Source organism: Mauremys reevesii, linkage group 24, assembly GCF_016161935.1.
Source record: "Mauremys reevesii isolate NIE-2019 linkage group 24, ASM1616193v1, whole genome shotgun sequence".
NCBI lineage: Eukaryota > Metazoa > Chordata > Testudines > Geoemydidae > Mauremys > Mauremys reevesii.
This window is the reverse complement of record NC_052646.1, coordinates 8967773-8994406: the sequence shown is the minus strand read 5'-3', so window position 1 is coordinate 8994406 and position 26634 is coordinate 8967773. Positions and strand designations below refer to the sequence as shown.

General features: G+C 59.3%; 1 protein-coding gene across 1 annotated transcript; it reads right to left on the bottom strand.

The window, feature by feature from the left end:
- Positions 1 to 26634, bottom strand: LOC120390273 (V-type proton ATPase catalytic subunit A-like). Its single transcript, XM_039512810.1, has 15 exons — positions 26574 to 26634; positions 23354 to 23478; positions 20797 to 20925; positions 18385 to 18599; positions 14275 to 14412; positions 13234 to 13385; positions 11540 to 11702; positions 10252 to 10360; positions 9869 to 9991; positions 6691 to 6805; positions 5551 to 5614; positions 5245 to 5448; positions 4072 to 4166; positions 2921 to 3092; positions 1 to 286 (listed from the first exon to the last, which is right to left on the bottom strand). Exons 2-14 carry the CDS (start codon positions 23433 to 23435, stop codon positions 2921 to 2923), a joined length of 1761 nt encoding a protein of 586 aa, XP_039368744.1. The 5' UTR covers positions 23436 to 23478; positions 26574 to 26634; the 3' UTR covers positions 1 to 286.

Below are 26634 nucleotides of genomic sequence, written 5' to 3'. Positions count from 1 at the left end.
GTGAGCCAGACAGGCTGGGTACTGCGCCCTGGTTCCCCAAGAACACAGAGCTGACAGGTAACACCATGGCAGATGCACAACGAGGGAATTTGGAAGTAAACGGACCATTTAAAAAGAATTTTATAAATACAGACATTACAGATAAAGACCCAGCTCACCAGCCAGCCCCAAGCGAGGCCCCGGTTGCTGACCCTCAGTCCTCCAGGCCGCGGAAAGCGTTCTGCATTTCCTCGTTCAGCTGGGCGTAATCGGCCTTAATCTTTGCTTCGCCGTCCTTCACTGGATCCTTGGAAAGGAGAGAGGTGGAGAGACGAGCGTGGGTGGTTAGAAAAGCCCTTCGACTCAAGCCAGACCGGAAAGGCCAGGGAAGGAGCAAAGGGGACTTGGGGCTCAGCTGTTGGGTCTCCATTTACTGTTAGTACCGTAACTCCTCACTTAATGTCATCCCGGTTAACGTTGTTTCGCTGGTACGTTGCTGATCAATTACAGAACATGCTCGTTTAAAGTTGCGCAATGCTCCCTTATAACATGGCTTGGCAGCCACCTGCTTTGTCCACTGCTTGCAGGAAGAGCAGCTGGTTGCAGCTAGCTGGTGGGGGCTTGGAACCAGGGTTGACCGGAAGCCCCCCTATCAGCTTCCCCACGTGATGATAGTGGGATCGGCCCCTCTGGGAACCTAGCCCCATCGGGAAACATCTGGAGTCGGGCTCCCGAAAAGCCCAGGCAGCCAAATCAGCAGCTACGTCTGATGATGCAGCTGAGCCGCCTGGTGAGGGGATGGACACACTGTGACACTAAGGGTGGCAGAGCTTAGCACCAATGAGCCCAACTCCTGGAGCCAGCAGGGGACACCCGCCCGAGAGAGGCCCAGTGCAAACCCAGCAAGGACCCCAGAGTTTGGCCGAGAGACGATTCCCCCAATACTCAGGCTGTGCCAGCCTTGCTCCCCGGCCAGCACTGGCTCCCACCAGGCTCCAGCGCAGCTCTAGGGGAGCAATCCAGCACGGCTCAGGACCAAGGGCCCGGCCCCATGGAGTCAGGGGCCAAACTCCCATGGGGGGCAGGCTCAGACCCTGAGCACTGCAGCAGTGGGCGCGATCAGCATGGCCACGGGCGAAGGCCTCATGCCAATCCAGGGTATCACCCCTGCACCCACCACCAGGGTATTGGGTGCTGGATGTACCAGTGAGCCTGTCCAGCCAGGACAACAGGCCTTGGACTTCAACAGAAGCAGGATCAGGCCCTGAAATTGTAGCACAAAGAGACCCAGGCCTTGTAGAGGGAGGACAGCGAGTTCCTCCACAGTGCAGGGACAGACCCCAGCCCTTGGAGTGAGGCCTAGTGGGTGGAGCACTGCCTGGGCCTCAGGGTACCTGGCTTCTATTTCCAGCTCTGCCACGGGCTTGCTGGGTGACCTTGGACAAGTCCCTTCCTCTCCCTGCACCTCAGTTTTCCCCACTGTACAATGGGGATAATGATACTTGTCTCCTTTGCAAAGCACTTTGAGATGCACTAGATGGTTGGTATCATTGCAGGGCCCTGCAGGCTGCAGGGCTGGACGAAGGCACAGGTGTGACCGGACCCCGGCCAGGGCTCTCGCTACATGCTGGTGACGGGATCTCAGCCCTCATGTCTGACCCGAGTGTAACCACAGCAGCGACGCCTGCCTCAGCCTGCAGAGAGCCTGAGACAACCATCCGCTGTGCCCCACAGCTCCCCAGCAGAGGGCTCGGGGTGGGGTGGGAGGAGCTCTTTCATCAGGTTCTGCTGGTGGGATGCTGACAGGCCCCCGCCCCGAACTCTGCGTAGGTGGGTGTGGGGTTGGGTCCTCCCTCCTCTGGGACAGACCCAACCGCCTGGAGGCAGGGAGGGTGGTCTGGGGAGGGGATACCTTGGTTGCCCAAACAGGGGAAGTGAGAGAACCCCGAGTCCAGCATGCGGTTCTTGTACATGTTCCCACCCCCAACTTCCTAAAGCAGGACCAGGCCATGGCTTTGAGGTGGGGCCACAGCAAAGGGGTGGGGCCAAAGGGAACCCCCCCCCCAACATGGGGGTGTGACTAAGGCCTTGGATGGCATCTCTGTCCTGGGAGGTGACAGTCCGGTCACGCAGCACTGGACTGAGTGACTCCAGCATGTCAGCAGGGAAGCAAGAGCGCGGTTCCTCGGGTCACCTGGTAGTGAGTGATCTGGAGTCACAGGCGGACCTCGCAGTGCTCAGACAGCAAGGGGACAGCTAAGTACAGAAACTGCAGGTGGAAGGAAGGGGGATGCATGCAAGGGCAGTGGGGGGTGGAAGGGTAGGTAGGTGGAGGGCTGGCTGGCTGGCTGGGTAGGTAGACCGTTGGATGGATGGGTGGAAGAATGGATGGACAGGTCAGTGGATGGATGGATGGATAGGTTGGTGGATAGCTGGATGGATTGATGGAGTGTGGGTGGATGGAAGGATGCATGGATGGATGAGCTGATGGGCGGAAGGATGCATGGATGGACAGGCCAGTGGTTAGATGGATGGATTGATGGAGGGTGGATGGAAGGATGGATGGATGCAGTGTAGGTGAATGATGTATGGAGGATGGATGGACAGCAGGATGAGCTGGTCAGTGGATGGATGAATGGAGGATGGGTGGATGAAAGGATGGATGGAGGATGGATGGACAGCAGGATGAGTTGGTCAATAGATGGATGAATGGAGGATGGGTGGATGGAAGGATGAGCTGGTCAGTGAATGGATGGATGAATCGATGAAGTGTGGGTGGGGTGGACGGATGGAGCGTGGCTGGATGGATCTGAAAGCCATGCAGCACCAGTCCTTATGGAGCAGTTTAGTTAGCTAACACACTGTTAACGCCTTCAGCCCCAGAGCCAACTGCCCAGGCAATAACATGTCAGCACAGAGCTAGGGCTGGCCAGTGCCTCACCTAGAACTTCATGGAGCTCAGCTTGTACATGATGTCCCCAAGGCTCTCACGGATCACGGCCCAGGTGATCTTGTTCTCAGACTGGGCCGTGGACTCCACCGCGTGCTGGGCCATGTCATAGAAGGCGATCATATTCTGCAGCATCCCCACCGTCTTGTAGAAGGGGCAGAACCTGCCACGGCAGAAACAGGAACAGCCCAGGGGTGTCAGGGAGCCTCTGGAGCAGCCCCATGGACACAGCACCAGAGCTGCTCCCTGATGTCAGCCTTGCCCCAGAGCACGGACGTCCTGGAGCAGCGAGCAGCTCAAGGGGTGGGCGGGGGTCAATCAACAACAGAGAGTGCTCAAGGTGGGGAGGGAGCTAGAGAAGGAGGCTCCCATCTGCAGTGAGGGACCCCATGGAGATCTTGAGGGGGCAGCTCTGCCAGCCGGGACTCCAGGGCCATACTCAACGCCCAGTTCCTCCCCCAGGTCAGAGCCCTTCCCGGTCAACATGAGCCCATCACGGCCTCTCTCATCACCCCAGTGGGTCCTTTGGCCCCAGTCCCTGCTTCACCCCTCACACCCATTTCTACCCCATCTGTGCCAGTGGAAGCAAGAGGAGAGTTGCTCCCACTCTGCTAAACCCAGCTGACTCTGGGGTGCGGCATATCAATGCCCAGCAGTCATTTAGGACAGGAAGTGAAGAATGCCTTCTTCAGCTGGAACCGCTGGGCCACTTGAGGTAGGGTGAAGGGAGCAAGTTCTAGAGATAACCCAGTGAGCCGGTGCCCAGGCACTACTGTGACAGATGGAGGTAAGGCTTGGGGAGAGAGCGAGAGATGGAGGGATACAGGGACAGAGAGCAATGGGGGTGTATGGGGATGGCTGGAGTGCGATGGGGATGGACGGAGCGCGATGGGGGTGGACTGGGACGGACGGAGCGCGATGGGGGTGGACAGGGACGGACAGAGTGTGATGGGGGTGGACAGGGCTGGATGGAGAGCGATGGTGGTGAACCGGGACGGACAGAGAGCAATGGAGGTAGACGGGGACGGACGGAGCGTGATGGGGGTGGACGGGGATGAATGTAGAGTGGCCAGGGGCTGTGGCTGTGGGGCAGACTGGGGGCTGTGGCTGTGGGGCAGGCTGGGGGCCGGGGCAGCTGGTACCTGTCGTAGGAGGAGTAGCCATTCTGCTGCAGGAAGTCGTCCTTAATCAGCTTGGCCACCTCCAGCGTGATCTTGTCAGACTCGGCCAGAGAGGCCTGTGGGGAGAGCACGGGGGGGCATGATGGACACAGCTCAGCCCTCCCCCATCCCTTTCCCTCGCCTCTCCCCTTTGCTCTCCTGTTGTAACTATGCAAAGTGTGGGCCATTAATGGTGGCTTGGACTCTTGATGGCTCCCATTGAGTAGGACAAATGGTTGTACCTGGCTCTGTTTACTTGTAAGCCTTCCTCTGGTCCTGTGAGTCAGGCCAGGAAGAATGGAGGCTTGGGGTCTCACAGGGCATGCGACCATGTCACCTGGTACTGGAATCCATCTTAAACCTGGTGCTTTTCCATTTAGAAGGAGGGGTGGGGACCCAGAGAGACAAAGGATTCCCGCCTTGTGCCAAAACTATAAAAGGGGGCGGGGGGGACAGGACAAAGGGGCTGCCAGTCAGGAGAAATCCCCTAGTTACCACCTGAGCTGGAACTAACAAGGGCTGTGCCAGGGGAAAGGATTGGGCCCAGACTAAGAAGGAGTCTAGTCTGTGAAAGAAGCTTATTGGAACATCTCTGAGGGTGAGATTTACCTGTATTCAGCTTCTTCTTCAAGGCTTAGACTCACGTGCTTTGTTTTATTTTGCTTGGTAACTTACATTGTTCTGTCTGTTATTACTTGAAACCACTTAAATCCTACTTTTTATACTTGTTAAAATCACTTTTGTTTATTATTGAACCCAGAGTAAGTGATTAATACCTGGGGGAGCAAACAGCTGTCCATCTCTCTCTATCAGTGTTATAGAGGGCAGACAATTTATGTGTTTACCCTGTATAAGCTTTATACAGGGTAAAACGGATTTATTTGGGGTTTGGATCCCATTGGGAACTAGGTGTCTGGGTGTTGGAGATAGGTGACCTGCTGAGCAGTTTTTGGTTAAAATCTGCAGCTTTGGGGGCGTGGCCTGGAGCCTGGGTCTGTGTTGCAGCAGGCTAGCGTGTCTGGCTCAACAAGGCAGGGTTCTGGGGTCCCAAGCGGGCAGGGAAAACGGGCTCAGAGGTAATTCCAGCACGTCAGGTGACAGCCTCAAGGGGGTCTCTGTGACCAAACCCATCACACCCGGTCCCTGCCCCCTCACCTTGCCCACTAGCTGCACGATCTCGGCCAGGTCCTCCTCCTCCTGCAGGATCTCCTTGGCCTTGGTGCGCAGGGCGGTGAACTCAGGGTGGTAGCGCTCGTAGTGCTCGTCCAGCGCCCGCATGTACTTGCTGTAGCTGATGAGCCAGTTCACGGAGGGGAAGTGCTTCCGCTGGGCCAGCTTCTTGTCCAGCCCCCAGAAGACCTGGGTGGGGTGGGAGAGATGCCATGGGGGGGGTGAGGGGGTGAGAACAGAACAGGACGGGGGGGGATTCCCAAGGGGGTCAAAGGCCCCAGTGAGACTCACCTGGACAATCCCCAGGGTCGCAGAGGTCACAGGGTCGGAGAAGTCACCTCCCGGAGGGGACACCCTGGGATGACATGGAGAGGGGCTTAGTCTGAGCAACTGCCCAGTACGGACGCTAATCCACAGCCGGATTGTGCTGGCCCTAAGCCCCCCGGTGAGGCTAATGTACCACAGAGATGAGTGGGGGACAGACACGGGGATGGATGGGTGGACGGATGCAGGGATGGGTGGACGATGCTGGGGTGGGTGGATGGAGGGATAGGTAGATAGATGGATAGGTGGATGGATGGATACAGGGGTAGGCAGACAGATCGACAGATGGATGCAAACATGGATGGATGTAGAGGTGGATGGATGGATTCAGGCATGGATGGACAGATGCAGAGATGGACGGATGGATGGGGTGTTGGGGGGGCAGGTGCTTTGGGGGTGTTGGGCAGCATGGGGGTGTCGGGATGTTGGGGGTGTTGGGGTTGTGGGGGTGTCAGGAGGTTGTGAGGTTGTCAGGGGTTGTGGGGGTGTTGTGGGTCATGGGAGGGTGTTGGCTGGCATGGGGTGTTGGATGTTGTGGGAGTGCTGGGAGTCATGGAGGGTGTCAGCTAGCATGGGGGTGTCAGGGGTTGTGGGCGTGTTGGGGTTGTGGGGTTCTCAGGTGTGTGGGGTGTCATGGGTTGTGCGGGGTGTCAGATGGCATGGGGTGTCGGAGGTTGTGGGGGTGTCGGGATGTTGGGGGTGTTGGGGGTTTGTGGGGATATTGGGAGTGGTGGGAGGTGTCGGTTGGTGTCGGGTGTTGGAGGTTGTGGGGGGTGTCAGGATGTTGGGGGTGTCGGGAGTCCTGGGGGGGGGTGTTGTCTGGTGTGGGGTGTCGGGGTTGTGAGGGTCTCAGGAGTTGTGGGGGATGTTGGCTGGCATGGGGGTGTTGGGATGTTGGGGCTGTTGGGGGGTTGTGGAGTGGGTGTTGGGAGTGGTGGGGGGTGTTGGCTGGTGTGGGGGTGTCTGGGATTGTGGGGGTGTCGGGTTGTTGGGGGTGTCAGGAGTCAGGGCGGGTGTTGGCCGGTAGGGGGTGTCAGGGGCCTTTCCCCACATCAGCTCTGACTCCCCGCCATGGCTGGACGCTCGGGGAAGGCAGGAAGGACTCACGCGCCGACGATGCTGACGCTCCCCTCCCGCTCCGGGCTGCCCAGGCACTTGACCCGTCCTGCACGCTCGTAGAAGGACGCCAGGCGGGCGCCGAGGTAGGCCGGGTACCCGCTGTCTGGAAAGCAAAGCCACCGTGTGCCTGGGGGTGCTCGGAGCAGGGCGGGTCCCAGTGGCACCAGCAGGGGGAGCCCTCTGGACCAGGCTGAGTCACGGGGGCAGGAGATGGGGAATCCCAAGCCAATGGGCGGACAGCATGGGGGGCTGCAGAGCACCCTGGCCAGCAATGTGCCTGGGTCCCTCTCACTAGGGGGAGGGGGCTCCATCTCATAAGAACATAAGAACATAAGAAAGGCCGTACCAGGTCAGACCAAAGGTCCATCTAGCCCAGTATCTGTCTACCGACAGTGGCCAATGCCAGGTGCCCCTGAGGGAGTGAATCTAACAGGCAATGATCAAGTGATCTCTCTCCTGCCATCCATCTCCATCCTCTGACGAACAGAGGCTAGGGACACCATTCTTACCCATCCTGGCTAATAGCCATTTATGGACTTAGTCACCATGAATTTATCCAGTCCCCTTTTAAACATTGTTATAGTCCTAGCCTTCACAACCTCCTCAGGTAAGGAGTTCCACAAGTTGACTGTGCGCTGCATGAAGAAGAACTTCCTTTTATTTGTTTTAAACCTGCTGCCTATTAATTTCATTTGGTGACCCCTAGTTCTTGTATTATGGGAATAAGTAAATAACTTTTCCTTATCCACTTTCTCAACATCACTCATGATTTTATATACCTCTATCATGTCCCCCCTTAGTCTTCTCTTTTCCAAACTGAAGAGTCCTAGCCTCTTTAATCTTTCCTCATATGGGACCCTCTCTAAACCCCTAATCATTTTAGTTGCTCTTTTCTGAACCTTTTCTAGTGCTAGAATATCTTTTTTGAGGTGAGGAGACCACATCTGTACACAGTATTCGAGGTGTGGGCGTACCATGGATTTATATAAGGGCAATAATATATTCTCAGTCTTATTCTCTATCCCCTTTTTAATGATTCCTAACATCCTGTTTGCTTTTTGACCGCCTCTGCACACTGCGTGGACATCTTCAGAGAACTATCCACGATAACTCCAAGATCTTTTTCCTGACTCGTTGTAGCTAAATTAGCCCCCATCATGTTGTATGTATAGTTGGGGTTATTTTTTCCAATGTGCATTACTTTACATTTATCCACATTAAATTTCATTTGCCATTTTGTTGCCCAAACACTTAGTTTTGTGAGCTCTTTTTGAAGTTCTTCATAGTCTGCTTTGGTCTTAACTATCTTGAGTAGTTTAGTATCATCTGCAAACTTTGCCACCTCACTGTTTACCCCTTTCTCCAGATCATTTATGAATAAATTGAATAGGATTGGTCCCAGGACTGACCCTTGGGGAACACCACTAGTTACCCCTCTCCATTCTGAGAATTTACCATTAATTCCTACCCTTTGTTCCCTGTCCTTTAACCAGTTCTCAATCCATGAAAGGACCTTTCCTTTTATCCCATGACAGCTTAATTTACGTAAGAGCCTTTGGTGAGGGACCTTGTCAAAGGCTTTCTGGAAATCTAAGTACACTATGTCCACGGATCCCCTTGTCCACATGTTTGTTGACCCTTCAAAGAACTCTAATAGATTAGTAAGACGATTTCCCTTTAAAGAAACCATTTTGACTATTTCTCAAGAGTTTATGTTTTTCTATGTGTCTGACAATTTTATTATTTACTATTGTTTCAACTAATTTGCCCGGTACTGAAGTTAGACTTACCGGTCTGTAATTGGCGGGATCACCCCTAGAGCCCTTTTTAATTATTGGTGTTACATTAGCTAACTTCCAGTCATTGGGTACGAAGCGATTTAAAGGACAGGTTACAAACCTTAGTTAATAGTTCCTTCACATTTGAGTTCTTTCAGAACTCTTGGGTGAATGCCATCTGGTCCCGGTGACTTGTTAATGTTGAGTTTATCAATTAATTCCAAAACTCCTCTAGTGACACTTCAATCTGTGACAGTTCCTCAGATTTGTCACCTACAAAAGCCAGCTCAGGTTTGGGAATCTCCCTAACATCCTCAGCCGTGAAGACTGAAGCAAAGAATCCATTTAGTTTCTCCGCAATGACTTTATCGTCTTTAAGCGCTCCTTTTGAATTTTGATCATCAAGGGGCCCCACTGGTTGTTTAGCAGGCTTCCTGCTTCTGATGTACTTAAAAAACATTTTGTTATTACCTTTGGAGTTTTTGGCTAGCCGTTCTTCAAACTCCTCTTTGGCTTTTCTTATTACACTCTTGCACTTAAGTTGGCAGTGTTTGTGCTCCTTTCTATTTGCCTCACTAGGATTTGACTTCCACTTTTTAAAGGAAGTCTTTTTATCTCTCACTGCTTCTTTTACATGGTTGTTAAGCCACGGTGGCTCTTTTTTAGTTCTTTTACTGTTTTTCTTAATTTGGGGTATACATTGAAGTTGGGCCTCTATTATGGTGCCTTTAAAAAGGGACTTGCAGGGATTTCACTTTAGTCACTGTACCTTTTAACTTTTGTCTAACTAACCCCCTCATTTTTGTATAGTTCCCCCTTTTGAAATTAAAGGCCACAGTGTTGGGCAGTTGAGATGTTCTTCTCGGCACAGCTTCACCCCTTGCAGCGCACTCGGCCCCCCACAGCCCAGGGCTGTAACCTCACCGGTCCCCGCAGCCTGAGCACACTGGGACCAGGGGGCACCCCGGGGACAGGACGACATCAGTCAGGGGCTGCCTGGGGATGTCCCTGGGGTTGGCACCAATCGGGGCAGCAAGGGGGGGTGACCATGGAAAAGGGACAGAACCAATCACGGGCAGTGGAGGGGGGGAAGACACGTCAGAACACCCATCAGGGCAGCACCCATGGGGGCAGGATGTTACCAACTACGGTCAGTGAAGGGGGCAGAGGAGACAGTGTCACAAGCCCTGCCAATGGAGCAGGAACGTGCCTGGCCCCATGCCCCAGCGCTGGGAACCAGCTGTCCCAGGGAACGTGGCTGGATTCGGGGGGCCCCATTCTGCTTTCCGAGAGGGGTTCAGAGTTGGGGTTAATCCTGCCCTGCCCCCCTGCGGTCCCCCAGCCGCCCTCGGCGCAGGGCCTCGGCTGCACAGCGGGCAGAGCATCACCTGCAGGCATCTCTGCCAGCCGGCCGGAGATCTCACGCAGCGCCTCGGCCCAGCGGGAGGTGGAGTCGGCCATCATGCTGACGTGGTAGCCCATGTCGCGGAAATACTCCGAGAGCGTGATCCCTGCAGGACGCGAGCATTGGAAATATGAATCCCACAGATTCCTGCCAGCTCTCGGCAGCTCTGCCGGTGCCCCTCTGTCCCAACACGCAGCCCCCTGCTATGCCAGCCCTGGGTTCCCCATGCAGCTCTGCCGGTGCCCCTCAGTCCCAACCCACAGCCCCCTGCTATGCCAGTTCTGGGCTCCCCCTTCCACAGCTCCGCTGGTGCCCCTCAATCCCGACCCAGTGCCCCCCAGCCCCAAGGGCAGGGCAGGTGCTCACCTGTGTAGATGGAGGCCTCCCTGGCAGCCACGGGCATGTTGGACGTGTTGGCCACCAGCGCGGTGCGCTTCATGATGGTCTCCGTCTTCCCATCCACCTCCATGGTGAGCTGGGGACAGAGTGCAGCAGGGTCAGTCCCAGGGAGGGGCTCTCAGTGCAGATGCAGCCCGGGCCCAGGAGACTTGGAGAACCCCTGGGAGATGTTCCCGTCCAGGGATGAGTGGGATGGGCAGAAACGGACGCCTGGCTCAGCCCGGCCTTGACTTCCCCAGCCCAGGGGCTCCCAGCAGGGACAGGCCCAGTACACCCCTACCAAACCGGCCAGGGGGCTCCGAACTGGGACAGGCCCAGTACACCCCTACCAAACCGGCCAGGGGGCTCCCAGCCGGGACAGGCCCAGTACACCCCTACCAAACCGGCCAGGGGGCTCCCAGCCGGGACAGGCCCAGTACACCTCTACCGAACCGGCCAGGGGCTCCGAACTGGGACAGGCCCAGTACACCCCTATCAAACCAGCCAGGGGCTCTGAACTGGGACAGGCCCAGTACACCCCTACCGAACCGGCCAGTGGGCTCCCGGCCGGGACAGGCCCAGTACACCCTTACTGAACCAGCCAGGGGCTCCGAACTGGGACTGGCCCAGTACACCCCTACCGAACCGGCCAGGGGCTCCTAGCCGGGACAGGCCCAGTACACCCCTACCGAACCGGCCAGGAGCTCCCAGCTGGGACAGGCCCAATACACCCCTACCGAACCGGCCAGGGGCTCCCAGCTGGGACCAGCCCAGAGCCAGGAGAGTCATGACATCACCCCAGGGGAGCTGCAGGTGTTGGTAACAGGAGGGAAACGGCTCCTGAGCCCCAAGCTTAATTGGAGAAGCCCAGAAAACCCATGATCCCTCCCCAAAACCCACAGCACCCCCGGCTCATGAGCTGCCCCCAGCATAAGGAGAGGCCCCGCCATGGTCCAGAGCTCCCACCCCCACGCCTCCCATCGTCCGTGGCTCACAACCCCATCAGTGAGATACCTCCCATGTTCCCTGGCTCCCGCCTCTGCAACTGGGTTCAGCCCCATGGCTCCCTCCCCAGCTAGATTCACCCCCATGGCTCCAGCCCCACCCCATGTGGGTTCAGCCCTCATGGCCCCCCAGCTGGATTCACCCCCATGGCTCCCCCCCCCCAGCAGCAGGGTTTACCCCCATGACTTCTGCCCCCCCCCCACAGCTGGATTCACCTCCATGGCTCCCGCCCCCCCAGCTGGGTCCACCCCCCAGAGCCTCCCCAGCTCACCTCAGGGAAGTCCCGCAGCACCTCCGACATCTCGTTGCCACGCTCACCGCAGCCCACGTAGATGATGACGTCGCTGTTGGAGTACTTGGACAGCGACTGCGAGATGACCGTCTTGCCGCAGCCGAAGGCCCCCGGGATGGCCGTGGTCCCACCCTGAACGCACCTGGGGGGCAAAGGGGCCCTGAGCCAGCAGCACAGGAGGCGCCTTGGGGCACAGCCCCCTCCACACACACACACGCTCGGGGAGCTCAGAGCTTCGGCAGCTCCCCCGCAGGCAGGGCACGTTCCCGGCCTGCAACTCCCTGTGGTCACTCAGGGCAGCCCCATGCTGGCTGAGGGGGAGGTGACCCGGGTGCCCACTGGTAGCCAGTGACTATAAAAGCCCCCCTCATCATCCCTCACATGGCTGCTCTTGCAGCTCAAACGGCACAGAGCTGCGCTCTGGGTGCCTGCAGGGCTGGGCTCAATCCCTGCTGATGGCCATTGTGGGTACGGGCTGCTACGCTGACTCTGGGCAGGGGGATATGAGAAGGGGCGGCAAATACCCTAAGCACCAAAGGGGGCAGGGGTTTATAGATGCTACGGCAGATCTCTTAGCACCCTGGCTTTCGATCGCTACCCTAGCCGGGACTCCAGCTGATGCTGGCTGGGGGCACGTCAGGCTCACAGCTGTCTGCTTAGCCCCCTGAGCTCTCCAGCTGCAGCAGGGTCACCGGCCCCGGGGGCAAAGCGCGTGTGAAACGCAACAGGCTCTGTGGTTTACACTGTGTAAACGCCAAGAGTGGGGCAGGAGGAGTCGGGCCTGTGGGGTGGGGCACGGGTCTCGAAGCAGGAACGAAGGAAGGGAAAGGTCTGCCGTGCCGGCAAGAGGAGACATTGGCATCGCCCCAAAATACCGAAGAGTGGGTGGAAAGTGACCGATATTCCCCCAGACTCCCTGTGGCACGGGGAGGAGGGAGCTGCCGGCCCAGGGGGTGGCGGGAGGGTCAAGCCACCCGAGAAAACCAAAACCATGAAAATACATCCCACGCTTTTATCAGTTATTGAGGTTCCAACTCTCCAGCTGACCGAGGCAGGCCAGGAGCTCCCCCCACAGCCAGCGCTCCTGCCCCACTCCCCACAGCGCCCCCTGCTGGGAGATCCTAGCCCTGGAGTAGCTGGGAGCTCCCCACACAGCCAGCGCTCCTGCCCCACTCCCCCAGCGCCCCCTGAGGGAAGAGTCTGGGCCTGGAGTAGCTGGGAGCTCCCCGCACAGCCAGCGCTCCTGCCCCACTTCCCACAGCGCCCCCTGCTGGGAGAGTCTGGGCCTGGAGTAGCTGGGAGCTCCCCCCCAGTCAGTTCTCCTGCCCCACTCCCCACAGCGCTCCCTGCTGGGAGAGTCTGGGCCTGGAGTAGCCAGGAGCTCCCCCCACAGCCAGTGCTCCTGCCCCACTCCCCACAGCGCCCCCTGCTGGGAGAGTCTGGGCCTGGAGTAGCTGGGAGCTCCCCGCACAGCCAGCGCTCCTGCCCCACTCCCCACAGCGCCCCCTGCTGCTGGACACTGGCAGACACCCGCTTCCCATTGGTCTCCCTTGTCTTTGCCTTCGGTGCCAGGGGAGGTGGCGAAAAAGCCCCACCTCCACCATCTCCCTGAGGTCTTCCCCCCACCCCCAGCTGCTGGCAGGGCGGAGAGTGGGGGCGGGGGCATCACTCACGGGAAGAGGGCGTCCAGGACCCTCTGGCCGGTCAGCAGCGGGTAGTTGGCGGGGAGCTTCTCCGTCACGGGCCGGATCTGCCGCACAGGCCACACCTGCAGCATGGTGAGCCGCTCCGCCACGCCCTCGAAGTCCAGCTCCAGCACCACGTCCTGGGGGCAGGCAGGCACGGCTGAGCGGGGCCCAGAGCCAGCCACCACAGGAGAGTGGGAGACTCCAGGGCTGATTCTCAGCTACCCCATCCCTGCACGGGGGGGGGAGGGGGCTAAGGGGTTTTAATCATCTTTGTGCTTCCTGTATTCTGGACCCTGCCCAGCCGCTGGTGTCTCAGTGTGCCCACTCTGTGCCTCAGTTTTCCTATCTGTAAGTGGGGAACAACACTGCCCATGAGCTGCCAGTGGGATTGTGTAGGCAGGACGGGCACGGGCCATGAGCCGCCTGCAGAGGATTCCCTTTGAGAGAGGGACATTCGACCCTTGAGTGAGAGAATCACATGTCCCAGGGTTACAACTGATTGGAAGAGTAAATTGCTGGGAGAGAAATGCAAACGGCTCATTAAATATAGAGGCGCTGGCTCATTAATAAGCAAACAGGAAGTGACCATCTGACGATGTCGTTTGAGACACAGGAAGTGCAACTCTGGACTTACACAAAAAAAAATCTAAAAATAAAACCAAAATACAACTGGCTGGAGATGAGCGCGAGCTGGACTCCTGGGTCCTCCAGATCTCCTCAAAACTTGACCCAGAGCGAAACTTCACAGCTCAGGACCGACTGGATCAGAAACACAAGCCCAGCCTCAAATCCCCCTGGAGCACCAAGGCAGCTCAGATCCAGAAGCCCCATTTGTGTGGCGCTGGCCGGTCAGGCTGCCCTTTGCACCAGTGCTAAAGCCACAGCTCCGGCATCAGCAGCACCCAGCGCGATGGGCGAGCGCTCGCGGCCCTGGCGCCCGGCGGCTGCTGTATGAATAATGGGGAATGCTCATTGCTCTGCACCAGTCGCTGCCCACACCGATCCCCCCCCCAGCAGTGACCCTACCGAGATGTCATAGTGCCCCGGCGGGGCGACGTAGGTCACGGTGCCCCGGCTCCGGGGTGGCACCATGATCTTGTGCTTGATGAGGGAGTTCTCGGCCACCAGGGCGTAGATGTCCCCGCCGGTCACATGACTCCCGACCTGGAAAGGGGAAGAGAAGCGTGAGATACAGGACGGTGCCTCCCGGGAGACTGCAGGGCCAAAACCGAATCATGGACTCATAGGACTGGAGGGGACTTCGAGAGGTCATCTAGTCCTGTCCCCCGCACTCATGGCAGGACTAAGTATTATCCATCCCTGACAGGCGTTTGTCCAACCTGCTCTTTAAAATCTCCAGTGATGGAGATTCCACAACCTCCCTAGGCAATTTATTCCAGTGCTTAGCCTCCCTGACAGTCAGGAAGTTTTTCTTAATGTCCAACCTAAAGCGCCCTGGCTGCAATTTAAGCCCATTGCTTCTTGTCCTATCCTCAGCAGTTAAGGAGAACAATGTTTCTCCCGCCTCCTTGTAACAACCTTTTATGCATTTGAAAACTGTTCTCATGTCCCCTCTTAGTCTTCTCTTCTCCAGACTAAACGTACCCAGTTTTTTCAATCGTCCCTCCTAGGTCATGTTTTCTAGACTTTTAATCATTTTTGTTGCTCTTCTCTGGACTTTCTCCAATTTGGCCACATCTTTCCTGAAACGTGGCACCCAGAACTGGACACAATGCTCCAGTTGAGGCCTAATCAGTGCGGAGTAGAGTGGAAGAATTACCTCTTGTATCTTGTTTACAACACTCCTGCTAACACAGCCCAGAATGATGTCTGCTTGGCACAGACCCTCACAAGATTCTCCAAGAGCTGCCTGCCTCCTCTGGGGAGCATCCCCAACCCAAGGCCAGATTCCCTGTGTCTCTCCTCACTGCTCTTCACTCCTTTCCATCCCCCGGTCCTGGCTTATCCTCAGGGATTCATCTGCCCTTCCAGCCCCTTCCCCACAGGAGGTCTCTGGCTGGGGCGTCACGGTGACAGACTCCAGTCGTGATGAGCTGGGGGGTGGGAAGGAGCAGCAGAAGCAGACAAATAATTCCAGGAACAAAAGTGCTGGTTTCCTTGCGTCCCTCGAGGCAGAGGAGTTTAGGAAACGCAGGAGCCAAATTTCAACTTTTCCCAAGTTTTCACTAGTGGGCACTGGCCCCAGGCAGTCAGGGCTGAGCCCCACATCCCAGAGTAGCACTAGGGCATGCTGGGCTGCAGGGAGTGAGGGGGTCACTAGGAGGTGCTCTCCCCTGGCAGTCAGGCCTGGCCCCGATACCCCAGATATTAGGGGGCGCTGTGCTGCAAGGAAAGAGGTGGGAGCTCAGTAGGGGGCGCTGTGCTGAAGGGGGCAGGGTGAGGGCTCAGTAGGGGGCGCTGTGGTGCAGGGGGCAGGGTGAGCGCTCAGTAGGGGGCGCTGTGCTGAAGGGAGCAGGGTGAGCGCTCAGTAGGGGGCGCTGTGCTGCAGGGGGCAGGGTGAGGGCTCAGTAGGGGGCGCTGTGCTGAAGGGGGCAGGGTGAGGGCTCAGTAGGGGGCGCTGTGCTGCAGGGGGCAGGGTGAGGACTCAGTAGGGGACGCTGTGCTGAAGGGAGCAGGGTGAGGGCTCAGTAGGGGGCGCTGTGCTACAGGGGGCGGGGTGAGGGCTCAGTAGGGGGTGATGTGCTGAAGGGAGCAGGGTGAGGGCTCAGTAGGGGGCGCTGTGCTGAAGGGCGCAGGGTGAGGGCTCAGTAGGGGGCGCTGTGCTGAAGGGGGCAGGGTGACCGCTCAGTGGGGGGCGCTGTGCTGCAGGGGGCAGGGTGAGCGCTCTGTGGGGGGCGGTGTGCTGACGGGCGCCGGGTGAGGGCTCAGTAGGGGGCGCTGTGCTGAAGGGGGCGGGGTGAGGGCTCAGTAGGGGGCGCTGTGCTGAAGGGAGCAGGGTGAGGGCTCAGTAGGGGGCGCTGTGCTGCAGGGGGCAGGGTGAGGGCTCAGTAGGGGGCGCTGTGCTGAAGGGGCGGGGGGAGGGCTCAGTAGGGGGCGCTGTGGTGCAGGGGGCAGGGTGAGCGCTCAGTAGGGGGCGCTGTGCTGAAGGGAGCAGGGTGAGCGCTCAGTGGGGGGCGCGGTGCGGCCGGGGGCGGGGGGAGGGCTCAGTAGGGGGCGCTGTGCTGAAGGGTGCAGGGTGAGGGCTCAGTAGGGGGCGCTGTGCTGCAGGGGGCAGGGTGAGGACTCAGTAGGGGCCGCTGTGCTGAAGGGAGCAGGGTGAGGGCTCAGTAGGGGCGCTGTGCTACAGGGGCGGTGAGGACTCAGTAGGGGTGATGTGCTGAAGGGAGCAGGGTGAGGGCTCAGTAGGGGGCGCTGTGCTGAAGGGAGCAGGGTGAGGGCTCAGGAGGGGGCGCTGTGCTGAAGGGGGCAGGGTGAGCGCTCAGTGGGGGGCGCTGTGCTGCAGGGGGCAGGGTGAGTGCTCAGAGGGGGGCGCTGTGCTGAAGGGGGCAGGGTGAGGGCTCAGTAGGGGGCGCTGTGCTGAAGGGAGCAGGGTGAGGGCTCAGTAGGGGGCGCTGTGCTGAAGGGAGCAGGGTGAGGGCTCAGTAGGGGGCGCTGTGCTGCAGGGGCGGTGAGGGCTCAGTAGGGGGCGCTGTGCTGTAGGGAGCAGGGTGAGGGCTCAGTAGGGGGCGCTGTGCTGAAGGGAGCAGGGTGAGGGCTCAGTAGGGGGCGCTGTGCTGCCGGGGGCGGGGTGAGGGCTCAGTAGGGGGCGCTGTGCTGCAGGGAGGGAGGGTGTCACTAAGTGTTGCTCTCCCTAGCAGTTGGGGGCGCTGTGCTGAAGGGGGCGGGTGCAGGCTCAGTAGGGGGCGCTGTGCTGAAGGGGGCGGGCTCAGGAGGGGGCGCTGTGCTACAGGGGGCGGGGTGCGGGCTCAGTAGGGGGCGCTGTGCTGCAGGGGGCAGGGTGAGGGCTCAGTAGGGGGCGCTGTGCTGCCGGGCGCAGGGGGAGGGCTCAGTAGGGGGCGCTGTGCTGTAGGGAGCAGGGTGAGGGCTCAGTAGGGGGCTCTGTGCTGAAGGGAGCAGAGTGTGGGCTCAGTAGGGGGCACTGTGCTGATGGGAGCAGGGTGAGGGCTCAGTAGGGGGCGCTGTGCTGCAGGGAGGGAGGGTGTCACTAAGTGTTGTTCTCCCTAGCAGTAGGGGGCGCTGTGCTGAAGGGGGCAGGGTGAGCGCTCAGGTGGGGGCGCTGTGCTGAAGGGGGCAGGGTGAGCGCTCAGTAGGGGGCGCTGTGCTGAAGGGGGCAGGGTGAGGGCTCAGTAGGGGGCGCTGTGCTGTAGGGGGCGGGTTGAGGACTCAGTAGGGGGCGCTGTGCTGAAGGGAGCAGGGTGAGCGCTCAGTAGGGGGCGCTGTGCTGAAGGGGGCAGGGTGAGCGCTCAGTAGGGGGCGCTGTGCTGAAGGGGCGGTGACGGCTCAGTAGGGGCGCTGTGCTGAAGGGGCGGGGTGAGGGCTAAGTAGGGGGCGCTGTGCTGAAGGGGTCAGGGAGAAGGCTCAGTAGGGGGCGCTGTGCTGAAGGGGGCAGGGTGAGGGCTCAGTAGGGGGCGCTGTGCTGAAGGGGGCAGGGTGAGCGCTCAGTGGGGGGCGCTGTGCTGAAGGGGGCAGGGTGAGCGCTCAGTAGGGGGCGCTGTGCTGAAGGGGGCAGGGTGAGCGCTCAGTAGGGGGCGCTGTGCTGCAGGGGGCGGGGTGAGGGCTCAGTAGGGGGCGCTGTGCTGCAGGGAGGGAGGGTGTCACTAAGTGTTGCTCTCCCTAGCAGCAGGGGGCGCTGTGCAGCTGGAGGTGCCAGCCTGTGCCTGAGTCTCCAGGGCATGTTCCCCGGGAGCTGATACATGAGTCCTGTTGCCCTGCTGGGGTATTTTGGCATCTGCTGCCTCTGCACCTCTACACAAGGCCAGACCCTCCTGGTCTCCTGGGTTCTCTCCTCCGCCAGGCGAGCCGACCGCAGCCTGAGCTGGGCGCAGCCGTGCCTGGAGCTGCAGAGACCCCTGCGGGGGGCTCCAGCTGGGTGCGTGGGAACCAGCTCGGAGAGGGCGAGACTCCTGCTAACAAAGCCTCCCTCACACCAGGCGCTGCCCCACGCTGGGCCCCTACCCGGATGCTCTGGCTCGGGGCGAAGTCCCACTTGACGTCCTGGGACAGGGCGGGGATGTTGATGCCACGGGGGATGTAGATGCTCTGGGTCAGCTCCGTGATGTCTTTCAAGGGGCGCTGGATGCCATCAAAGATGGAGCCCATGATGCCCGGGCCCAGCTCCACCGAGAGCGGCTTCCCCGTCCGCAGCACCGGGTCCCCCACGCAGACCCCCGCTGCCACCAGCGTTCAGGAGAGGGCTCCGGGCCCAGAGACATGCACAGGGGCAGGTGGGAGTGGGAACAGGCTCAAACATATTCAGGGTCCCCCCATGATAGATAAATAGATGGGGGGGGGTGCGGATAGGGCATGGCCAGGTGATGAGGGAGATCAGGGGGCATGAGGTGCAGGCCTGACAGGGAGCACAGACTCGGGGTCAGGGTACACAGCTTAGGGGAGGGCAGGGAACGTGGCCTGATGTGGGGATCAGGGCCTGGTGGGGAGGGCAGGGAACATGGCTTGGGATGGGGTTCAGGGCACATGGCCTGGGGGAGGGCAGGAACGTGGCCTGGGGTGGGGTTCAGGGCACACGGCCTGGGGAGGGCAGGAACGTGGCCTGGGATGGGGTTCAGGGCATATGGCCTGGGGAGGGCAGGAACGTGGCCTGGGATGGGGATTCAGGGCACATGGCCTGGGGGGAGGGCAGGGAACGTGGCCTGGGATGGGGGTTCAGGGCACATAGCCTGGGGGGAGGGCAGGGAACGTGGCCTGGGATGGGGGTTCAGGGCACATGGCCTGGGGGGGAGGGCAGGGAACGTGGCCTGGGATGGGGTTCAGGACACATGGCCTGGGGAGGGCAGGAACGTGGCCTGGGATGGGGTTCAGGGCACATGGCCTGGGGAGGGCAGGAACGTGGCCTGGGATGGGGTTCAGGGCACACGGCCTGGGGGGGAGGGCAGGGAACGTGGCCTGGGATGGGGGTTCAGGGCATATGGCCTGGGGGGAGGGCAGGGAACGTGGCCTGGGATGGGGGTTCAGGGCACATGGCCTGGGGGGGAGGGCAGGGAACGTGGCCTGGGATGGGGTTCAGGACACATGGCCTGTGGGGAGGGCAGGAACGTGGCCTGGGATGGGGTTCAGGACACATGGCCTGGGGAGGGCAGGGAACGTGGCCTGGGATGGGGTTAAGGGCATATGGCCTGTGGGGAGGGCAGGAACGTGGCCTGGGATGGGGTTCAGGACACATGGCCTGTGGGGAGGGCAGGAACGTGGCCTGGGATGGGGTTCAGGGCACATGGCCTGTGGGGAGGGCAGGAACGTGGCCTGGGATGGGGTTCAGGGCACATGGCCTGGGGGGGAGGGCAGGGAACGTGGCCTGGGATGGAGGTTCAGGACACATGGCCTGTGGGGGAGGGCAGGGAACGTGGCCTGGGATGGGGGTTCAGGACACATGGCCTGTGGGGGAGGGCAGGGAACGTGGCCTGGGATGGGGGTTCAGGGCATATGGCCTGTGGGGGAGGGCAGGGAACGTGGCCTGGGATGGGGGTTCAGGGCACATGGCCTGTGGGGGAGGGCAGGGAACGTGGCCTGACCGGTGTGGGGGAGTTCAGGGTACATGGCCTGGGCAGGAGGGCAGGGAACGTGGCCTGGGATGGGGATTCAGGGCACATGGCCTGGGGGGAGGGCAGGGAACGTGGCCTGGGATGGGGGTTCAGGGCATATGGCCTGGGAGGGCAGGAACGTGGCCTGGGATGGGGTTCAGGGCACATAGCCTGGGGGGTGGGCAGGGACCGTGGCCTGGGAGGGGGGTTCAGGGCACATGGCCTGGGGGGGAGGGCAGGGGACGTGGCCTGGGATGGGGTTCAGGACACATGGCCTGTGGGGAGGGCAGGAACGTGGCCTGGGATGGGGTTCAGGGCACATGGCCTGTGGGGAGTTCAGGGTACACGGCCTGGGCAGGAGGGCAGGGAACGTGGCCTGGGATGGGGATTCAGGGCACATGGCCTGGGGGGAGGGCAGGGAACGTGGCCTGGGATGGGGGTTCAGGGCACATGGCCTGGGGGGCAGGGCAGGGAACGTGGCCTGGGATGGGGGTTCAGGACACATGGCCTGTGGGGGAGGGCAGGGAACGTGGCCTGGGATGGGGGTTCAGGGCACCCGGCCTGTGGGGGAGGGCAGGGAACGTGGCCTGACCGGGGTGGGGGAGTTCAGGGTACACGGCCTGGGCAGGAGGGCAGGGAACGTGGCCTGGCGGTGAGGGGTTCAAGGAGAACGGCCTCATGGGGGTGTTCAGAGGACACAGCTGGGGATGGAGGGCAGGGAACATGGCCTGGTGGGAGGGTTCAGGGCACACGCCCTGGGGGCTTCAGGGGGCACGGCCTGGGGGGGGTTCAGAGGACACGGTCTGGGGGGGGTTCCAGGCAGGAAGGATACAGGTCTCTTCGTACACCTGGATGGTGGCCAGGTCTCCCTCGAGACGGATGATTTCACCCACCAGCTCGGCGTGCCCCACGCGCACCAGCTCGTACATGGCGGCCCCGGCCATGCTGCTGGCGATGACCACTGAGGGGAGAGACGGGAGGTTAGACCTCGGGGCGGTGCCCAGAGCTGGGCTAGGGGATGGGAGACGCCTCTGAGCCGGGGGCCTGCATGGCCCCTAGCATCTGGTCCTCGCAGCAGAGCTCACCTGGCCCAGCCCTCTCCCCCGCCCCTTGTATCCCCTGCACACACACCCCGTATCTCCCCTCTCTTGCCCAAATGATCACTTGTGACTGCTGTGGGATCCCCAGTCTCCTTGCTATCGGGGCAGGAGTAATAAAGGGTTGTTATTCTTGTTGTGTGAACCGAGGGCAGCAGAACTGTACCTGGCCTACCCCAATGGAGGGACTCACCCTCAACTGAACAGCACTCGCTAGGCCGGGGACATGGGTTCCAAAGCCCAGTGAGTCGAGAGAGGGTTGGGACAGGTACTTGCACCTGGGGGTGCGGGCCCTGTTTAGGGGTTCCAGAGACCACTTCACCCTGCCTCTCTGCACTGTGTAATAACAGAGCGAATTTAGACTCAGCTGAGAGTCTTGTAACATGCTGCAGGTCTAAGCAGTAAACCTTCTTCAGGACAGTGTCTCTATTCTTAAGAGGCTGCCCAGTGTGCACCAGCAGTGAGGCTCCCCCACTAACAGCTGAATTCGCTGAGAGCTGAAACCACTGAGACCTGTGTTAAGTGGGGGCCCCTGGAGACATCTTGGTGAGTGGCCAGCAGGGCCGGCTGTAGGCACCAGCGTTCCAAGCCAGGGCCGGCTTTAACAAGTGTGGGGCCCAATCCGTACTCACCTGGCGGCGCTCCGGGTCTTCTGCGGCACTTCGACAGCGGGTTCTTCACTCGCTCCGGGTCTGCCACAGCACTCAATGACCTGCCGCCGAAATACCGCCGAAGACCCGGAGCGAGCGAAGGGCCTGATGCCAAAATGCCGCCGAAGACCCAGAGTGAGCGAAGGGCCCACTGCCGAAATGCCGCCAAAGACCTCTGGAGCGCCGCCGGGTGAGTAAAAATTAAAAAGGCGCCGGCGCGGGGCCCTATTAGGCATGGGGCCCGATTCGGGGGAATCGGGCAAATCGGCCTAAAGCCGGCCCTGTTCCGAGCATGTGCTTGGGGCGGCACTTTTCAAGGGGCGGCACTCCAGCTTTTTTTAAATTTTTCTTGAGGCGGCAAAAAACCTAGAGCTGATGGAGAGGGCCAGAGCAGAGCCCTGCGAGTGCCCGAGCAGTGGAGCGTGTAAGGTGCCTCCTTACCCCTTCCACCCAGGGTGAGAGGTGAACTATGCAGATGAACCTCAGAACTCTGGGGCTGCACTGGCCAAGGACAGCAACTGTGAGTGGGGTGCAGAAAAGGGACGAGCACATCAAAGGGACTTTTGGGTTGCTGGAGTTAAGACCCTGAGGGGAAAAGGACACTGCCCAACTTACTTGGGGGTGGGCCGTTTGCTCATGGTTTATGTTTATGAACCCTAGTTGCAGTGTTTTCTCAAATTAATGCTGAGTTAATTCACTCCTTTTATTAAAAGTTTTTGCTACACTCCAACTCTGTGTTTGCAAGAGGGAAAGTATTGTCTCATAGCAGCTCCCAGGGGGTGTTGTGTAATTGTCCCAGGTCACTGGGTGGGGGCTTGAGTCTGGCCTTTGTTGCTGCTGGCTCCATCTGGCAGAAAGGTTACATGTCCTTAAAATTAAACCCAGGGATAATTAAACCCAGGATAAATGCCTGCAGCTGCAACTGGATTTTTACTAAAAATTTTCCATGAGTGGCATAAAATCTTCATCGCTTCCAACCAAAACTGCTTCCACGTGGGCCGGGAAGAGCGATGGGGACTCTTGCCACGTTAACAGAGTTACTGGGAACGTTTTTAGACACACGGGCTGGCTATCGGAAGGCAGAGCCGGCTGGTACCAGAGCAGGGGCTGTGTGGCTATCCAGGGAGTGGAGTGGGGGGGTGCTGCTGTCACAGGAGGGCTGCTAATGTGTCAAACTTCTTGGTCCAGAAAAAAAAAAAAAGCAAATGCCCTCTGTGAAATCTGAAATCTCGCTAACAGCTGGGAAAGTATTTAAAGGAACAGGTCGAAAATATCCACCGTAGCTACAGACAATGGGAAGAAAGTCAAAAATCACCCACGGGGAAGTAAATGACTGGATAGACGTCTAAACCAGCCATTTAAATTAAATAATATTAATAATAAATGCTTAAAATTGTATTTTAAAAAAAGGGAAAAAATCCAGATTTCTTTCCTCTCCCCTTGTTTCGTGGCCAGACGTGCTTCTTCCCCAGCGGGCCCAGGAAATGAGTTTGCAGCCAGGCCTCGTGGCCGGCATCCCGGACCCTCGGGTCGATTGTTCTCAGATTGTCCCAGCTGGGCCTGGATTGCTAGCACCGCAAGGGCCATGGCTGCACCCTGCCAACGTCTGCCTGCCCCTCGGAGCTGCATCCCCATCACCTACCTGGCCCGGAGACGCCATGGACAAACCCCAGCAAGCTCTCCTTCTCCACATCCTCTATCATGGGCAGCTTGGAGAACTCCATGGCTCCGGTGCGGCAGGGAACCAGCTCCGGGTTTCGGTGGCGGCTGAGTTTCCAAAGAGAGACACGTTTAAACCAAACCAGTCGCTGGCTCTGTGGGTGCCCTGCAGACCCAGCTGGCTGCCCGCATGGGCACCAGTACCTATGTCGCTACCTCGACTTATTGCCACAAAACGCAGCATGGCTGGTTTAGAACTCACGGCCTTCTGGGCAAGAGGACAGAGCAGGCCCCATAATGCGGAGGGGAAGGCTGGGCAGCTGGGACTGGAACAGGTTTTAAATCCCTGCTTCTGACCTGGGCAACCCAGAGGCAAACAGCCAAGGATTCTGGGTACGTAGCGCCCAAAGGGATGGGCACCCCCCTAACGTCAGTACTACCAATCCCAGACCAGCCGCCCCTTTGGCGAATTCAAACCCCTTGAGAAACGCGCTGCGCCCTCAACTCCTGTCCAGGAAGAAAGGACAGGAGGTGGAGGGGGGCTGAAAAAGCACGCCATTTTAGTGGGACCCACTAGAAAGAGACATATGAGTGCCCCCTGCTGGTTCGGCAGCAGCTTACTGCATCCTGCTCAAGGCCAGAAGGAACCATTATGATCATCCATTCCTAGGGCTCAGCTCTTCATTCTTGTTCTCCGGGAACTCACCTCTCTGGGAAGGGCGGGAGGGGGCAATCTCACACAGAGGGGACTTTCCAGCCCCACATGCCAGAGCCGCCTAACAGAGTACCAGCCAGGAGATAGCACATAGTCGACTTTGTTGGCAAGTCCTCTTTGCTCCAACCACTAGACCCCACTCCCCTCTCAGAGCTGGGAACAGAACCCAGGAGCCCTGACTCCCAGGATAGGAAAGGGGGAGGTGGCAATGGAGGTGTGTCAGTGGATGAAGTCGGTGTCTGGGAACTGTAAAGGAACCCAAAGGAAAGGACGTTTCTGCCCGTACATCCTGGGGAACTCCCTGCTGCAGGTGCCTTAGTATCACACTCTACAACCGGGACTGGGAAATTGGGTGACGTTTACAGCTGTGCTAATGCAGACGAGGCCATAGGCGCTGGAACTAGGGGTGCTGCCGCACCCCCGGCTTGAAGTGGTTTCCATCATATCCAGGGTTTACAGTTTGGTTCAATGGCTCTCAGCACCCCCACTGTACACACTGCTCCAGCACCCCGGATGAGGCTGATCAACTCTCAGGCTTCAGGGCACGATCACGCCAGTCAGGTCAGGAAGGGGACACGGAGTGTTGCACAACTGATCCGTGATGCGCTGTAGGACCAGGGTCACCTTCCCTTGAAGCACCAGCTGTGGCCTGCTGCCAGGGGCACCAGTCTGGGGTTGACAGGCTAGTTGCCTGGTTTTCACAAACTTTGCACCCACCTCCACACTGCCCTGCATGGACCCCTCCACCTCCAGGTGTGGGGAGCTGAGTCTCCATGGCCCATCCCGCCAGCCCCCTCTAGTGGTGGCTGAGACACACACTCAGAGGGTGAGGAGAGCCTGGGCTAACAGAAGGGAGTGGTTTAGCTCAGGCCACGGAGCCTCAGGTGTTTCACATCAGCGGGCCCCGGTTCTGCTCTCATTGCTGGCAATGCACAGGCAGCCTGGGCTGGCAGGCACCTGTCATGGGCAGATGCAGCAAAGGGCATGTTTAGGTTTCATTTGCCTGCTGCAGGGCGGGGAAGGAACCAACCTCTGAGCCAGTCCGTGCGGGGAACCCTGCAGAGAGGGGAGCTGCAGCTGCCAAACCCCTGTGAAGCACAATCCCTGCTAATCAGAGACTGTGCAGAGCTAGGAGCCAGCCCAGTGCGGCCTCTTTCCTGGAGCCCCAGGCAGCCGGGGAGGAGGAGGCTGACAGGATGTGCTGGAAATCTGCTAGCCAAGCTCTGGGGTGCCTCCGTGGGTTTGCACCGTCTCAGCTTCCCAATAGCGCAGCTTCAGAGCCCATGTCCTCATGCAAACCTGAGCTGGTGGGGTTATCCAGGAACCCAGAGGCAGCGAACGAGCAGTCAGAGCACCTGGGTCCCAGGTTCTCTCTGTGAGACTTAGGCCAGCCGCTCCCGGGCAAACACCTAGCGCCCAGGGCAGGGATGCAGATAGAGTCATAGGCTTTAAGGTCAGAAGGGACCATCATGATCATCTAGTCTGACCTTCTGCACAATGCAGGCCACAGAATCTCACCCTCCCACTCCTGCAACAAACCCCTGACCTATGTCTAAGCCACTGAAGTCCTCAAATTGTGGTTTAAAGACTTCAAGGTGCAGAGAATCCTCCAGCAAGTGACCCGTGCCCCACGCTGCAGAGGAAGACAAAAAAACCCCAGGGCCTCTGCCAATCTGCCCTGGAGGAAACTTCCTTCCCGACCCCAAATATGGCGATCAGCTAAACCCTGAGCATGTGGGCAAGACACCCAGATGAGTGCAGGGGGGGCGTGAAGTGACCTGCCCTTCCCCACTGGGCAGACAGCTGAGACTGGGCAGGTGCCATCGCCGAGTGGGTCACTCCCAGGCGTGGGGGAGGAGAACCCCTCGAATCCAGGGCCTGCGGTGGGTTCAGAGGAAAGGACCCGGCATTCCTGGGCTGCTGCTGAGCCTCTGGCTCCGGGCAGGCCCTGGGCTAAGTCAGTGAGCCAGGCTGGAAAACTCCAGGGTAATAAATGAGTCTCCGTGCTGGGGACGGGGGCAGGGAGGGAGCAAACATGGGGCTCAGAGTGATGGAAAATGGGGCCCCAAAACTGTGCTCCAGGGAAACAACCTCTCCAGGTGGGAGGGGGAAATCTCCAAGAGGGGATTTTCTGTGGCCTACAACCAGAGTCTGAGTAACAGCAAGGGGCTGATACATATGTATGTTTGCAAGTCCTCTTTGCCCTAAATCACACTCCCCTCCCAGAGCTGGGGCTAGAACCCAGGAGTCCTGACTCCCAGCACCCCCATCTCCAGTTCTAACCACTTGCCCCACTCCTAGAACTGAGAGTAGAACCCAGGAATCTTAACTCTCAACCCTCTCTGCTCCAACTACTAGACACCACTCCCCTCCCAGAAATAGAAGCCGGGTGTCCTGATTCCCAGGCCTCCCTGCTCCAACCACCAGATGCCCTGTCCCTCCCAGAGCTGGAAATAGAACCCAGGAGTCCTGATTCCCACCTTCCTACCTGCTGTTCTCCGGCTCTGTCTGTCCTCTGCCCCCTTGGCTGGCAGGCTGCGAGCAGTCAC